The following is a 14,480-nucleotide window of genomic DNA, read 5'->3' as shown; positions in this document are numbered from 1 at the left end:
GGATATTTTTAGGATTTTGGACATCATAAGACATTTGTATTCGTCTTGTTTGCCGACCGTATTTACCAATAAGCGTTCTTTGCTTTCGTTATAGCGTTCATCGTCTGACTAGCGTTTTTGTCTTCTCTCCAGATCCGCGCGCTGCAGCGTCTGCGCTCCACGGATATCCTCTCTGACATGGCGGAGCTGGCGCGATCCCAGATCCACGCGGCGCAGATCCTGCGGGCCGAACTGGGCCGTCACCTGGACACCATTCGTCAGTTCACCGTGCCGGAGCCGGGGCAGCTGAGACGGCGGCGCTAGGGCCGCCCCCCGCCCCCGCCCCCGCCTCCGCCGCCGACAGGGAGGTGGCTTCAGATCTACAGCGGCGGCTGGTCCGCCGGAGTCGAATAATGGGACGGTGCTTATGACAGAGAAGAGAGGTGCCGTGATGGACTCGGGCTGGAGGTGAAAACTAGTGTCTGGGATCAGCATGCTTTTGTACAATAGCTCGTCTGGTGGTTCGTCGTTCATTGCTAGTGTCCCACCATTCGCTGAGTGACAAGGCAGCCTGTGAAGTGAAACCAAACTCAGTAGACGATGACATTCCGGTATAGTGCGGCCAAAGAGCGTTCCCTGACGACTGGACGACTGGCACGGCTCCATCGCTCAGTGAAATGGATTTTCCAATCTGTCATCAAGGCATCCCAACCCGATGGACCAGTGGTGTTTAACTATGCGTCGCTATGAACGCCAATTCGCCTCAGACGCCATGTTACGCCGTTTTCGAGCAGTGACTTCAATAAGCCGCCTTTTGGGGCTACCGCGATACGCTTCTATACGAATCACCGTGTCTTGGGCTGGAGTGGTGTCTTTGCTAGGTACTCAATCGCCGTCGCGCTGAATCTTGCCGGGACTGCGGAGCATTTACGCTTGGAGAAAGAGCAGTGTGATGAAAACGGATGAAGTGGTTCAAACGAAAGGATCACTAACTCCGGTAGTTACTGTGTCAGAAGTGACCACTATATTTATCAAAATAACTATTTTGAACACAGTATTTCGGCGTCGACTTTCGAGGTGTGCATTGGATGGCGTTTCGGTACCGTTGTTGGATCATTTTTCGAGGTTCAGCGTAGCATGACAGATAATATGATCATTCAAGTTTGCTATTTGTGCATTCCATGTAGCCCTTTAGCGTCTATCCGACCTGTCCATGAGATGGCGATGGAGGCGAGCGAATCCCCCACCCTGGTGAGGTAAGCCGTCTCAGGGGAACGTAATTACTCCCCTTGTAGCCTTGTTATCTCGATAAGACTGGAAGTGGCGGTCTGGTAGGCACGTATGCTAAGTCGCTCAGGACTTGAGGAGATTTCGAGGCCGAAAGTTGCCGGTGCTCGAGCGTAGTTGGGCGCTCGTTGTGTTTTGACGTAGACGTCTTGCTGTCTAGAGTTGTGAGAATTTTGCCGCGTGGTAGGACGTTGATTGTTTGCTTGTCATGGTTTGTGATCGATAGGCATGTATGGTTCCTTGTTTAAATTAAGCATAGCGAAAACTTGTGCTGAGCGCAGCAGCGCTAAGCGATTGTCGCGCCGAAGACGATACACGGTGATACTGTCGCTGAGGTGATACCTATCTCGGGTGATACCGTCAGAACTGCATTGCTAAATGATGCGACCCGCGTGAACTTGTTAATGGCATACAGTGGCGGGCATCTTGTGCGCGAGGTCTAGCTAGAATGTCCGTACTTATCCAACGATGGTATTTATATATGTAGTGAGGAGCTGGCTGTAGCTTGTGGTCGCGGTGTCTGTTGTGAAGGTGACTGGTTATACGCACTATCGAGTAAAGCACCACGCCCTTGTTAACTGTTGAGTTGGAGCACCCGCGTAAGTGATAGTGGCACGGTATTTTGTAGATAGCTTGTACTGTCGACTGTTGAATGCTGGCCTTTTGTGCCGTCATTCCGTGATTCTGTCAGGTTTATTTTCGGATTCTCACTGGAGCTTGTGCAGAATGTTTTGGCGACGGATAAGATGTTCACATCGAAGCTTGAGAAGCCTCTTGCGGGTGCTTAGCCTATGAATGTAGATGCTTGCGATGTAACATCGCTCTTGATTAGTTACTTGCTACTGCTTTATTTTGTCTTTCAGTTATACTGTTTCTCTTGATCGCTGTCGGTTGGCCAATGAAACTCTTGCACTCCATATATTGGCCTGTTATTCAGCATTCCTCAATGCTTTTTATTCAACCGGTCTGTCACGAGCGGCGCATCATTTACGCCACGTCTTGCCAGTACTGTCTGATCGCCCGTGCCTCCCCGCCCGGTATCGACCTACCTACGGCCGGTACGTACCCGGTCGAACCTCCCCCTGTACCGGCAGGAAGCCACCCCTGTGTGGTCGATCACGGACCCTCTTTGTTGAATCCGTACCATCGACTTATCAATGCGGCAGCGGTGGCCTAACACAGACCCCAGATTTATCGATGGAATTACGCTCCCCTCCGTTCCGCACTTGGCTTCCTTTGAGCACCGGTCTGGCGAAATCCCTCCTCAGAAAGATGGTATTGTGGTGTGTACATGTATTTACGAACTGTAATAAATATATCTAGTGCGCATTGTCTACTGCCGCTATTTCAGAGCCCAGCGCGGTAGCACACAACTCCCTAGCCAGTGTCAATGTGATTAACTGTGAACTGACAGCTGATAGCCGCAAGACGGAAGGCGCCGAGGTTTACTAGGTAATACAAAAATAAAATATACTGGATAAAATATAGCTGCACTTCTGCAAACATCGTTAGCCTCAAAGCGTCCATTGCCCAAAATAGACCTACCAAAAGCGCTAGTACTGATAGTGTTACCGCTTAACACACAAAGCAAGATCGCATGTTATGCTGCCCGCGGCCATTTCAGTAAATCGATTCTCATCACATTTTCATCAGAACACCACAACTTTCCCGACTCTCATAGAGCCCGATTCGAATACATATTCAGGTCGCTAAGCTACAGAGGGTATAAAATGTCTCTCTTCTGCTGTGCTGACTGCGCCACAGCTGTATTACATGTGAATATAGGTATGTATCTGGCCACCCCGAGCCTGAATGACCACAACAAGCGAACATGGACCAGGCTGCTCACTGCCACAGGGTGAAACACCGCTGCCAGCGGCGCACTGGAGTCGCCAGCCAGGCAGACCGCACAACCATCAACTAGCCCCGCACTGCTGGGCCCGGATGTGGCACAACACAATGGACATACTTTCATAACAAAAGTAGTCTGTGCAAAGCCCGCACAACCACGCAGCTCGTTAGATAAAATACACAGTCGATCCTGCGTTCATCTACATAATTTCTCTAGCTCTGTTACGATACCCGATTCTGCCCAAATGAACACTCCCCGACACTTCGTGCTTCCTAACAAACTGCCGAAACTCCGCTTTGAGCAGACGACACCCCCAAAACACGCCCTATTACCTCGGAACACACGTCAACCACGGTACAAAACATATTCTCTGGTTGCGCAGGGCCGCACAGGAAACCGCTATCACATTGCACATCAGATCATTCAGGCGCGGCGCAGAATACACAGTACACACAATGGGAGCGCGAGCCGCGACAGCTCCGCGCTACAGAGCGGAGCTCATCCCGCGTCAGATCTACGCAGGAAAGATTATGCGACGCTAGGCGGCTTCGTGGAACTCTAGGGTTGACGACCAGATGCGCCACTGGACGTGTAAAGCAGCAATGGCGGCTCAGGCGGGCCACAGACACGATATGTCCCGTTGTGGAGCTTCTGCCACATTCTGTGGCGCAGCTCAATTAAGCCCCGAAAAGTTCAAACACTTCAAGTCACGGGGACGATATGCCTACGTCCTAAAATCACGGTTCCGCGAAATTCTCATGACACGTATTATGGGCAACGGACCTTAACTAGACCCAGATATCACACTAAATTGGATACAAGTCACAAAAAAGCAATCCCCAATTCTCAAAAAAGTTCACAAAGTTAAATACACTTCACAAAACCCGCACGCTATCCCGACTCTCGCCTTTCGTTCATGACTGCGTTGCCTGACGTCGGGCGGCCTCCAGCTCTTTGGACATGATCTGCAGGTCCTTCTGCAGGTGCATGTTCTTGGTGAGCGTCTCCTCCAGCATGCGCTGCATCCGACGCTGCATCTCTCGCTGCTGCTCGTCCAGGGACAGGTGCTTCACAAAGTCCACCAGCTTCTTCACGGGCGTCAGGCTCTCAGCGCCGCCTGACGGGGATTGGAGAAACGAGTTAGATCAACGTACTACACATACCTAATGGATATTGAATGGTGTTTGACAAAGCCTGATAGAAGCCGCTGCCTCTGAGGGGAATATTCAGTCATCAGCTATTTCAGAAGCAGAAAATACTTGACAACGATTTAATGGTTTCTCCTTTCGAACAGTCTTGAGAAAAATGTCATCAGCGTTGAATGCGATAAGTTCTTCCGTCTGACAACGCCCAACTGCCATCATATCCTCCTTCCACCGGTCATGCCCGTTTCCCATCGACAATACTCAATTCCCAGCGATCTCTCGTATAATAGTCATCTACTAGCGAGCATACCATTCTCCCACCTTGCTCCCACCATGTTTCCCTCAACCCATCAATCTCCCTCCTAGTTACTTCCCCATATTCTCCTCGTTCCATACCAGTTATCTATCGTCCCTCTGGTGAGAGGGCCGCGCTAGTCATATCCAAGGCCTATGTAGGCCGTATATACATATAGACATATGACCAAGGCCTATATACGGCCTTGGTCATATCTCTCTCGCTCTCCCGCCCTCCGATTTTCCCGCCTCTCCCCTCACATACCGGTCCTCTGTCATCCCTCTGGCGAGTGGGCCGCTCCGGCCGCACCCCTCTCCCATCTATCTACCACAGACTTCACCCTCTCCTCCGTTCCATACCTGTCCTCTGCCGTCCTTCCGGCGAGTGCACCGCGCCGGCCGGCTGGCGTCCCTCCATACAGTAGAACTGGATCAGCGCCGCCTTGTTGGCCAGGTCGTCGGCCAGCGCTCCGCTGCTCTGTTCCAGGTGGTTCAGCTTCTCCTCCACACGCCACTTCTCCTCCTGAGGGCAAACGGGGAACGGCGGTGGAAGTGGAGTGCGAAGAAAGGGCATCGAGATAGGCAGCGAAAGAAAAAGCAAGTCGACGCGATTGCGCGCATATTGAGTGAATCTTTGAGGTCTACCGATCGATATAACTAGGGTTACAAGGGGTTACGGAAAATCATTAGTTTTGTTCAGAGCTGACAAAGCATACAGCCACGAAAGTTATGAACAACAGCATACGAGAGGGTGGCGAGCAAAACAAACGTTCGCTACCCTCGCCTCTGCCCTCCCACGTCAGTGAACCGGCTTAAACATACTGGCTTAATTGGACCGACAATGTACCGCTACCTCGATCCCTTCCATGATCAGTATCACACCCCCGTGGCGGGACTGACCTGAAGCCGTGTGATGCGCGCCAGCAGACTGACGGTCTCGGTGTCGACCGGCGAGTCGCCACTGCCGTTCACAGAGGGAGGCGCGGCGCCTCCATTCTCCCCACTCATCAGACTCCAGCTGGATACAGACTGGGCGTCCGACTCAGGCGGAGGGGAGAGCTCCGCTGTGGAGAGAGCGAGAGAGAGAGGGGGGGCAGGGAGATCATCAGACTCCAGCTGGATACAGACTGGGCGTCCGACTAACTAGGCGGAGGGGAGAGGTCGGCCGAGGGAGGAAGAGAACAATATACACGTACATATTATAATAGTACCTGAACATTACAGTTATTCATACTGAAAAGCTACATTGTGTGCTCCACTAAAAAGCCCCGGTGCTCTCCATGTCATGAGCCCATCATCGTATGCCATCGTGTCGTATGCCATCATCGTATGTCAGTCCGCACCTGATTTGTCGGCGAACGATGTGTCCTGGAGCGCCTGCTGCAGCCGGTCAGCCCGGCGCCGCTCCTGCGCCAGCTGTCGGCGCAGGTCCTTGGTGATCGAGGCGCCCTTCCGCTCGTGGATCCGCTTCTCGTCCACGCTGTCCTTGACCTGCGGGAGGAGGTCGTGGCGGGTGGTGGTGGTACGGATTCGTTCAGAACTCTGCCATAGGCACATGGACACCAGGGAATAATGCCATCACAGGCAGGATGAAATACTATAAACAAGACACAACAACTGCCTAAATATTGCACAGAACGATGCTGAGTTGACGGCTATCGTAACACCACTGAAACACGTCACAATAAACTTCAACTGACAGGTGTATTCTGTTACGCATCAGCAACCAACAGCTTTTCAGGTGATCTCCACCCACAAATACTGTGACGTGATGGCCCCTTTGACACAAACCATGATGACGGTTGGCAGTTGGCAAACAGCCCGGAAATGACTTACCTCCTGTCTGAGGGTGGCCACCTTCTCCTTGAACTCTGACAGCTGGGCCGAGCTGATCTCCAGCTGGGTGTTCAGGTCCTGACAGAGAGAAAAGGAGAGTGTCACACAGCGCACATACCGATCGATAACTTCACTAATGAAACCTAGCATCGATCGATACTCATCTACCAAATTAACGCACTCAGATAATTTTCATTGAGCACAACACAGGAACCTTGCCACTCCAAAAACTTTTGGTAACCCAAGTTTTGGAAACTCCTCAGGCACCAGCGTTTCTACTTTGGATATGGGTTCAGTCTGCTAAGATCCTAGTTTGTGTTATGGCATGCAACGCTCGTTCGCATTTAGTTATTTGAACAGCACTAATTTCAATCATTAACAATCCATCAGCCTGTAAAGCATTTAAAACACCAAATAGCCCGTTGGTCTCAGCGCGCAGCCCAGTCCCCGTCCTCACCTTCACGGTCTCGGCGTGCGCCTGTTCGGCGGCCTCGGCCTCCTGCCGCAGCTGCTGACGCTCCTGATCCCGCTCTTGCTGCTCCTGAAGGAGCCGGGCGGTGAGCTCCCGCTCCTGATCGGCGGCCCGCTGCTCCTGCTCCTGACGCAGCCGACGCTCGGCCTCCAGTGACTCCTGGACGCGGCCCAGCTCGGCTTCGACGCGGGATAGCTTATCACGGGTCTCCTGAGGGCAGCAAAATGAAGGCGATATGACGAGAAGATCTACTGATGCACTGTGCTAGGGTCAGTCTATCAGATCATCAAAATATGACCAATGGAGAAAATACGCTCAGCAATAAATAATGCGACATGGCCAACTCATCATCAACAGTGTACACCAGGCGTGAGCTCGCATTGCCACCAATAACCCCTGTACTTTTATCAAGCCCTCCCTCATCTAGCTATACCTGCAGTTCGGTGGCTGTGCTGTCAGCCAGCGCCTGCACCTGGCGCCGCGCCTCCTCGGCCGCTCCCAGTGCCTCGCTGTGCTCCACAGTTAGCTGCTGGATGTGAATCGCCATCTCGTCCAGCACCGACTTACGCTTCTGCGCCAGCTGGAACGGGAGAGCGAGGTGAGAACGTCGGCTTATGAGCGGGATTAAAACCAATAGTGCGTATCGTTTTATTGTTTCACCAATATTCTCTCAGATAAGCGCATCACGGCCACACGCACTGATTTAACAATTTAATTGTATCGAAGTCATTAACAACGTAGAATCTAAAAGTAAAATAAAATAAAACAAAACATGACAAAGGACGAACTACATCGTTCCGATTAATGTTGGCAAAATAAGCAAAATTCACACCACTATCGCCCACATCTCTCACCTTGAGCGCGTCGTCCCGCTCCGTCTCCGTCTCGGCTCTGCGCGTCTCCGTCTCCTGCAGACGAGCCTCCGTCTCCGTGCGTCTCTCGTCCGTCTCCGCAAGCCTGCGCTGAGACTCGGCCAGCTCCGCCGTCCGCGCCTCCAGCCGCGTCTGAGCGTCTCCCAGCGCCGCCTCAGTCTCCTGGAGACGCGTCTGGGTCTCCTGGAGACGCGTCTCCGTCTCTCTGAGCTGCGCCGCGGATGTCTGCGCGGCCGCCGCGGTGCGTCGAGTCTCCTCCAGCCGAGAGGTGAGGTCGGTGATTTGGGCGGTCAGTCGGGCGGTCTCGGCTGGATCGGTGGTAGTGGAGGGAGCGGTGGTGGAGTCCGCAGTACCGCTGGACGCGCCGTCGTATGGAGAGTCCTGTTAGCAGACGAGAGGTGCTGGTGTCAAAGGCGAGCTGTTGTAAAAGCGGTAGGCACAGGAGATACGCGTAGTGCGTATGCACTGTGTGATAGCTGTTCCCGCTAGCGATGCGACGAGAGCAATGACTTTTAGCAAAATGAAATCACAAAACTGGTGGGTAGCATTCACAATATACCATGACGTTATCACAAACATGCCAGCTCATACAGACTCACCACGGACTCGTATTTGGCGAGTCGTTCCGTCAGGCCTGTGATGGTGGTCGCGGCCTTCTCCCGCTCAGCCTTGAGCACCGCGTAGCCGTTGTTGAGCTGAAACAGCCAGAAGGGCATCGTAACCGCTCAGTATGCCTAGGTTGTTTTAAAACATCGTTCACTAAAAACACTATCGCAGTATATGGATAGGGGATGCTGCAGGATTTCCGCAACATTCTGAGCCCACAATTATTCGTTCTTCTCCGAAAGAACAAAAAACATAGGGACGGTCTTCATCTTCGTATGCCTACAACCAGTATAACGCCTTTTGGGGCGACTCACGGAGCGAGCGAGAGGGTGAGCCTTGCACGTGCGAAATTGCGAGGGGGTACTTCCAACTGAGTTGTGCATGGCACCCTACTAACCGGTCTCTAGCGATGTGCCAAATTTGAGCACAATCGGCCCAGCCGTCCTCGAGATCTGGAAGCCACATGCAGAATGGGTCCCAACTGACTTGTGCACGGCACCCTACTAACTGGTCCCTAACCGTGTACCAAATTTGAGCGCCATCGGTCCAGCCGCTCTCGAAATCTGGAAACGACCCCTGCACGTGCGCACGTGCAGCAGCACCCCAACTCTGGCACATGGATATGCATTGCCTAATGGGTGCCTACCTTTTCAGCGCAATCGGCCAAGTAGTTACCGAGATATTGCAACAATTACAAAACTGACACCTCTTCGTTTTGCACGTGGCACGTGCATAAGGGGTCACCCACATGCATCAGGAATAGCCCAATACTTACAAGGAATGAAGGAATGAAGGAATGAAGGACTACAATACAAGGAATGAAGCTACCCTACAAAAATTACCGCGTGTAAATCGGTCAAGTGGTTGCTGAGATATAAGCCTCGCAAAAGCGTCCGCACGGCCGGCCGGCCGGCCGGCCGCTCATACTCAGAAATTTCCGTTAATCTAAGGAAAGACTCCGCTCGCTTCGCTCGCTCCGTAATTATTTCACATTGCAACCCACACCTAAAAATGTATGAGTGAAGCCTGTCCTCCGTAACTATTTCTCTATGCAGCGTTATGACTCACCTGAGTCTGGTATCGCTGCATCTTAGCCTTGGCCTCCTCCGTCTCCTTATGCAGCTGCTGCTTCAGGTCGTCGATCTCCGATCTACAGCGACAAAACATCCGAGTTACTTCGGAACATAGCACCTCGTAGGGTTCAACTCCTAAACTATCATTTCCATCTTGGAGTCTAGTAACAACCCACCTATGTCCTGTCCCCAAGTCAATCAGTACTTACTGCTTGCTCTGCCGCAGCGCCTCCATCTCCGCCTGCAGGCTGAGGTAGCTGTCGTGCTTCTTGGCCAGCTTCTGTCGCAGCTGCTCGGCCTCGACCCCGCCTCCTCCGCCGCCAGAGGAGCTGGCGCCGCCCGTCTCCCGCAGTCGCCGCAGCTCGGTACGGGCCAGCTCCAGCTCACGGCGAGTGGTGTCCAGTGACAGACGCATGTCTGGAGAGGACGGGACAGTATCGGAGTGTCAATAGACTGATACAATTCATCGATATAAAATATTGTACTATACGAAAAAAATGGCAAAGTTGGTCACAAAGTACGAATGACAGGGATCCCGCCATATCAAAGGGTACAATAAAAAAACGATGATCATGCAAGAACAAGAACAGCCTGCTCAGAACTTAACACCAATAATAGTAGGTAGCGTTATTAACTGAAACCGTATAACTACATAAGAAGTTACAGAAAGCAGAACATTTCGTTCACAATCACAATATACAACTCCGCATAAACTGCAAATACAAACGTGCACAGCGTTGTCGCTCACCGGCGTACTGTTCGATGTCGCTCTGCAGCTCCTGGATCTTGTGTTCGGCTGCCTCGAGCAGTTCGTGTGCGCCGCCGGCCGCCTTCTTGTAGCAGACCTCGCCGGAGCCCACCTCCACATACTCGGCATCCTCCGTGGCCACCCTGCACGCACGTAGACGGAGAGAGGGGACGGAAGTGAATGGGTGAATAACGAGAAGTATCGTACGGTGAGACGAGAGTAAAAATGTCTGATGGAGGTATAAATGACGAAGTTTGACCGTGACCCATACGCATCTCCACGTTCTATCCTCTGAAATGCAAATAAACAACTACGATGACTCCGAAAAACATCCATAAACGACCTACATAAGAAACAAAGTATTGGTATTTTACCCCATTATTGATTATGCTATCAACCACAGGCTCAGACATCCACAAAAGTTATAAGTACACAAATATCCTGGTATACACAGTCTAAACAGTCCACAAGTAAGCGGCAAACACGACCTCAGTCCCGAACTTTCTCCTAACTCACGGGTTGGCGTCCTCGGGCCGGGCGGCTCTCTCCAGCTGCGTGTTGACCTGTGTCAGGGCGGTGACTTTGTCCCTGAGTTCGGTCAGCTGAGTCTCCGTCTGGCGTCGGCAGCTACTCAGCTCCTCCCGCAGAGCCTCGCTCTCGGCACGGAGACGCAGCGCCTGATATTGATGAAGGGCAGCACAGATATAAGCTAATTATAGGTCCTGAGCATCGACAGTCATCTTTTACCTACTACATTTCTACTTTCAGTCCCAACAACAATATCGTCCGTACCTATCATCGTTCAGTTCATTAACAAAGCGTACAAAAGCGGAACTGACATCCCGGCCTCTTCCCATGACAGCAGTTACCGCCCTTCAGCACCTTCTCCCACATCACACGTAAAACAATCCTTTCCCCGGCCTCTGCCCGCTTCTTACCTCCTCAGCGTACTGTGTCTCCAGCAGCTCCGGTTTGCCCGCCTGCAGTGCCTTCAGCTCCTGTTCCAGCTTCTCATTGGCGGAAACGTACTGAAACGGACGGGCCACGGACGTCACGTCGTCACGTCACGATGAACACACATCGAGACAGACATCAAAAGATCGCAGACGCGTGGGAGAGAAGCGTGAAAATAAACATATGATAACATCGTAGATGTTAGGAAATCAGATAGATGAGAAACAAAACAGCTGTTAACTGCAAAATGAGAATGAACTTAGAATTATTTTTAAGGGTAACAAATGTCGCTAAAACTCTGATTCCAGTTGCATTTGCAGGTCGCTCACCACGGACAGTTCCTGCAGCAGGGTCTGATTCTGCAGGCGGAAGTCGTCCTCCTGAGAGAGCAGCTTCTTCTCCAGGTTGGTGTTGGCCTGCATCAGCAGCTCCAGCTCCCGCGCCTTTTTGCTCTTGTCGACCACCTGTTGTAGTCGCGCCGTCTCGGCGGCCGACCGCTGCAGTCGCGCCTGCAGCTCCGACAGAGCTGCACGGACAACGGCAGATGGTAATTGGATAACAAAACACATCATATGTGTCAATGAGCGTGAATGGCACGACAAAACATTACTTTCACCACACTGGGTATTAGAAAAATGAAATTTAGGCATTAGGAGGTATCCAACTAGTAAAGGATAGTTTTACATACTGCACAGACCTGCACCCTTCCACACATCAATGATGCTTGAAAAAAAGTTGAAATGCCATAGTGCAGATGGAACTCACCTGCCTCCTGCTTTCTATTCCTATCTTCCAAAGCATAATTGGTAGTTTTGAGCTCCAAAAACTGGTTCTGAAAGAAAAACAGTTACATTTGCTTCACACAATGAAGAAAAATGTCCCAGACAGGAATCTTAGTTGCTTTTTTTAGCAATTCCAGTCATAATGAGATGTACAACATCTGCAATTTGCCTTTTGGATGTGAATAAATCTTGACATGCTTTTGCAAAGTAGATAATTAATCTATCAGGCTTACATTCTATCAATGTTTTAGTAACTGAAATTGGTTATAAAACATTAAATAAATTTTACAATATTTTGCACTGAACCATTGATGAAACTCACTTGAAGCTGTGTGAATTCCTCTTCAGAAATTCCCTGACTCATTTTTTCTTCAATGACAAGCCAATGATCCTAGCAGGCGGCTTATCTTCAGCTGGCAAACAATATTTGGCTGAAACAAATGACAAATAAATTTGAAATAGGTATTCAGAAGGTCTTTAGTCATAATGATGTTCAATTATCAATCTAACCTTTATAACAACATTCCAATTTATGCTTCTCCACAAAGAAATTGCCAATTCACTCATGTCTGATGTCATCTTCTTTTCCTTCTAGATCAAGATGACTTAACTAAGTCAGGCATTTCACAGTAGGCAGGAATACTGCTTGGTCATCCTTTTATATTACTGTGCTGCAGGATTCTTTGTGTTTATTTGTCTCTCATTGGGAAAATAATCCGGTCCAAGCTGTTTACAAATGCGGGGGTGAGAAAAACTACTTACAGTATTTACAAGTCCTTACAAGAAAAACTGTAGTTACCTATGGGTGGCAATTGGCAAAGCCAGCAACATTTTGGAAAGAAGCATGGTAGAGTACCTGCCTCCTAGAATTACTTATTGGAAATTTATAATAGCTACACCTTCAAGCACCCCATAGAGACATTTAACTATAATAGTTAGCACCTCAACTGACAACATGATTGCTGACCCACAATGAAGTTTAACCTCTTGACACCCACACTCCCTCCAGCACCAACAAAAATTAATTGACTGACAGACTCTATGCAGCCTAGCTTCCTACAGCTGGACGCTGGTTGAAATTGTTTATTGTTTATTGTTTATTTTTATTGTTTATGTTGATACAAATATGAAACAGCAGAAATTTTAGGTTGTAGGTTGGTAGGTTTGTAGGTTGTTAGGTTGTAGATTTGTTTGTAGGTTGTAGGTTGGTAGGTTGTGGTTAAGTAGGTAAGGTTAGGTCAGGTTTGATTTAGTTTGTCTTTTCCTTTTATTGTGAAACATGTAAGTATCATTTTTGGATTCAGGATGTCAAATAATGATAGATTATTAAAAAATTATCCTTAAAATCTTCTTAGGGCTTCATCTGGACATTTATTGACATGTCCAGGTGGCAACCACCTGGCACTTGGCAGTGTTGCTGAGTGGTCAGGCTGGCTGTGCAATGTGCATGTGCTCCAACCAGACTACCTCATCCTCATGGTGTATAAAGGGCAGTATGCCTAGGTCACAGCCAGAGCTGTGAATTGAAACTAGGCTTCAGCATCAATATCAACATGAGCATCTTGAATCACAGTTATGGGCATGATGCTGACTCACAAGAGTGATCCAGGCACTTATGTCTTAAACCATAGCTCTGTCCCCCCCCCCCCCCACCCATTTATTTATCAGCATGCTGCAAGCATGCTGCTATTTCTTGGCTTCTCATTGGTCAAATTCAAGTGGTCTATTCGTTAGACCAATGAGAGGCCAAGAAGCGCCAGCAATAACTTCCTTATATGGGGAGAACCGACAGCATGCTGATAAAAAACAGCAACCAAACAGAGCTCAGGGCGAGGGTTGAGCTGGTCTATGACAAATATGCTAGTTTAGAGCATACTGTTTTGTTTTCCATGTTAAGATATGGAAGTTGTCTCTCCCAAAATGGGAAACCAAACTGAATTGTAACACAACTGTTTCAGAAGAGCCTACTTAGAAGTGCAAATCAAAAGTACATCAACATTAGCACCTAATCAACCAGCATGAAAATATTAATGACCATAAAAAACAAGCAATTGTCATGACATGTGAAATCAGTCGTATTTCCCTTACCACGGCATATAGAGAGAACTTTCTTAGCTTATGAAGCTACTCAACCCCCAACCAATCCACACAAACAACAAACAACACCAACACGACGCAAATGTGCAAATGGGGTGTATATCAAATATGCGACAGTTCATTAGTGCAAATACTACACGAGTGCTACAGATTCAGAAGTGCGACTGCTCGTAAGTGCGATTAAGACCTACAGGGAGCCTGACGCCATTAGGCCCTTAGGCGGTTCAAAAAAGCGACGGTTTTGATTGGCTAGCGGTCGACCAATGAGGCTGCCCGTTCCACTGTGCTTTGCCAGGTACAGGGACCCGCAGTTGCTACTGTACACATATATTACCAATTTAGAATTGCGCTATTATTTGCTAAGTGCTGGCCATTGGAGAAAGGAAATGTAGTGCAAAGTATGGAGGAATAACACATGTTTGCTCCTAGGACGTATGTTTGGTGTAATTCCTCTTACCGCAACAAATATTCTTCCAAAACTAC

The 14,480-nt window shown here is 49.7% G+C and overlaps 2 protein-coding genes across 2 annotated transcripts in view; one reads left to right on the top strand and one right to left on the bottom strand.

The window, feature by feature from the left end:
* Window positions 1-2,604, top strand: part of LOC122382628 (sorting nexin-32-like) — a 45,849-nt gene extending 43,245 nt beyond the window's left edge. The window contains exon 9 of the mRNA XM_043368200.1: window positions 133-2,604. Within this exon, the coding sequence (XP_043224135.1) occupies window positions 133-303 (171 nt within the window). The 3' untranslated portion in view covers window positions 304-2,604. The remainder of the gene's footprint in view (window positions 1-132) is intronic.
* On the bottom strand, window positions 2,545-14,078 carry LOC122382626 (GRIP1-associated protein 1-like). Its single transcript, XM_043368199.1, has 18 exons — window positions 13,989-14,078; window positions 12,223-12,331; window positions 11,884-11,950; window positions 11,448-11,644; window positions 11,103-11,192; window positions 10,681-10,841; window positions 10,165-10,307; window positions 9,626-9,833; window positions 9,412-9,493; window positions 8,337-8,432; window positions 7,720-8,118; window positions 7,299-7,445; window positions 6,851-7,075; window positions 6,394-6,471; window positions 5,901-6,048; window positions 5,458-5,621; window positions 4,918-5,080; window positions 2,545-4,235 (listed from the first exon to the last, which is right to left on the bottom strand). Exons 2-18 carry the CDS (start codon window positions 12,262-12,264, stop codon window positions 4,033-4,035), a joined length of 2,613 nt encoding a protein of 870 aa, XP_043224134.1. The 5' UTR covers window positions 12,265-12,331; window positions 13,989-14,078; the 3' UTR covers window positions 2,545-4,032.
* Between the last annotated feature and the right edge of the window lie 402 nt (window positions 14,079-14,480).

Source organism: Amphibalanus amphitrite, unplaced genomic scaffold (genome assembly GCF_019059575.1).
Source record: "Amphibalanus amphitrite isolate SeventyFive unplaced genomic scaffold, NRLGWU_Aamphi_draft 000143F_arrow, whole genome shotgun sequence".
NCBI classification, from domain to species: Eukaryota; Metazoa; Arthropoda; class Thecostraca; order Balanomorpha; family Balanidae; genus Amphibalanus; species Amphibalanus amphitrite.
The sequence above is the reverse complement of the archived record's forward strand: the minus strand, read 5'-3'. Positions and strand labels throughout refer to the sequence as shown.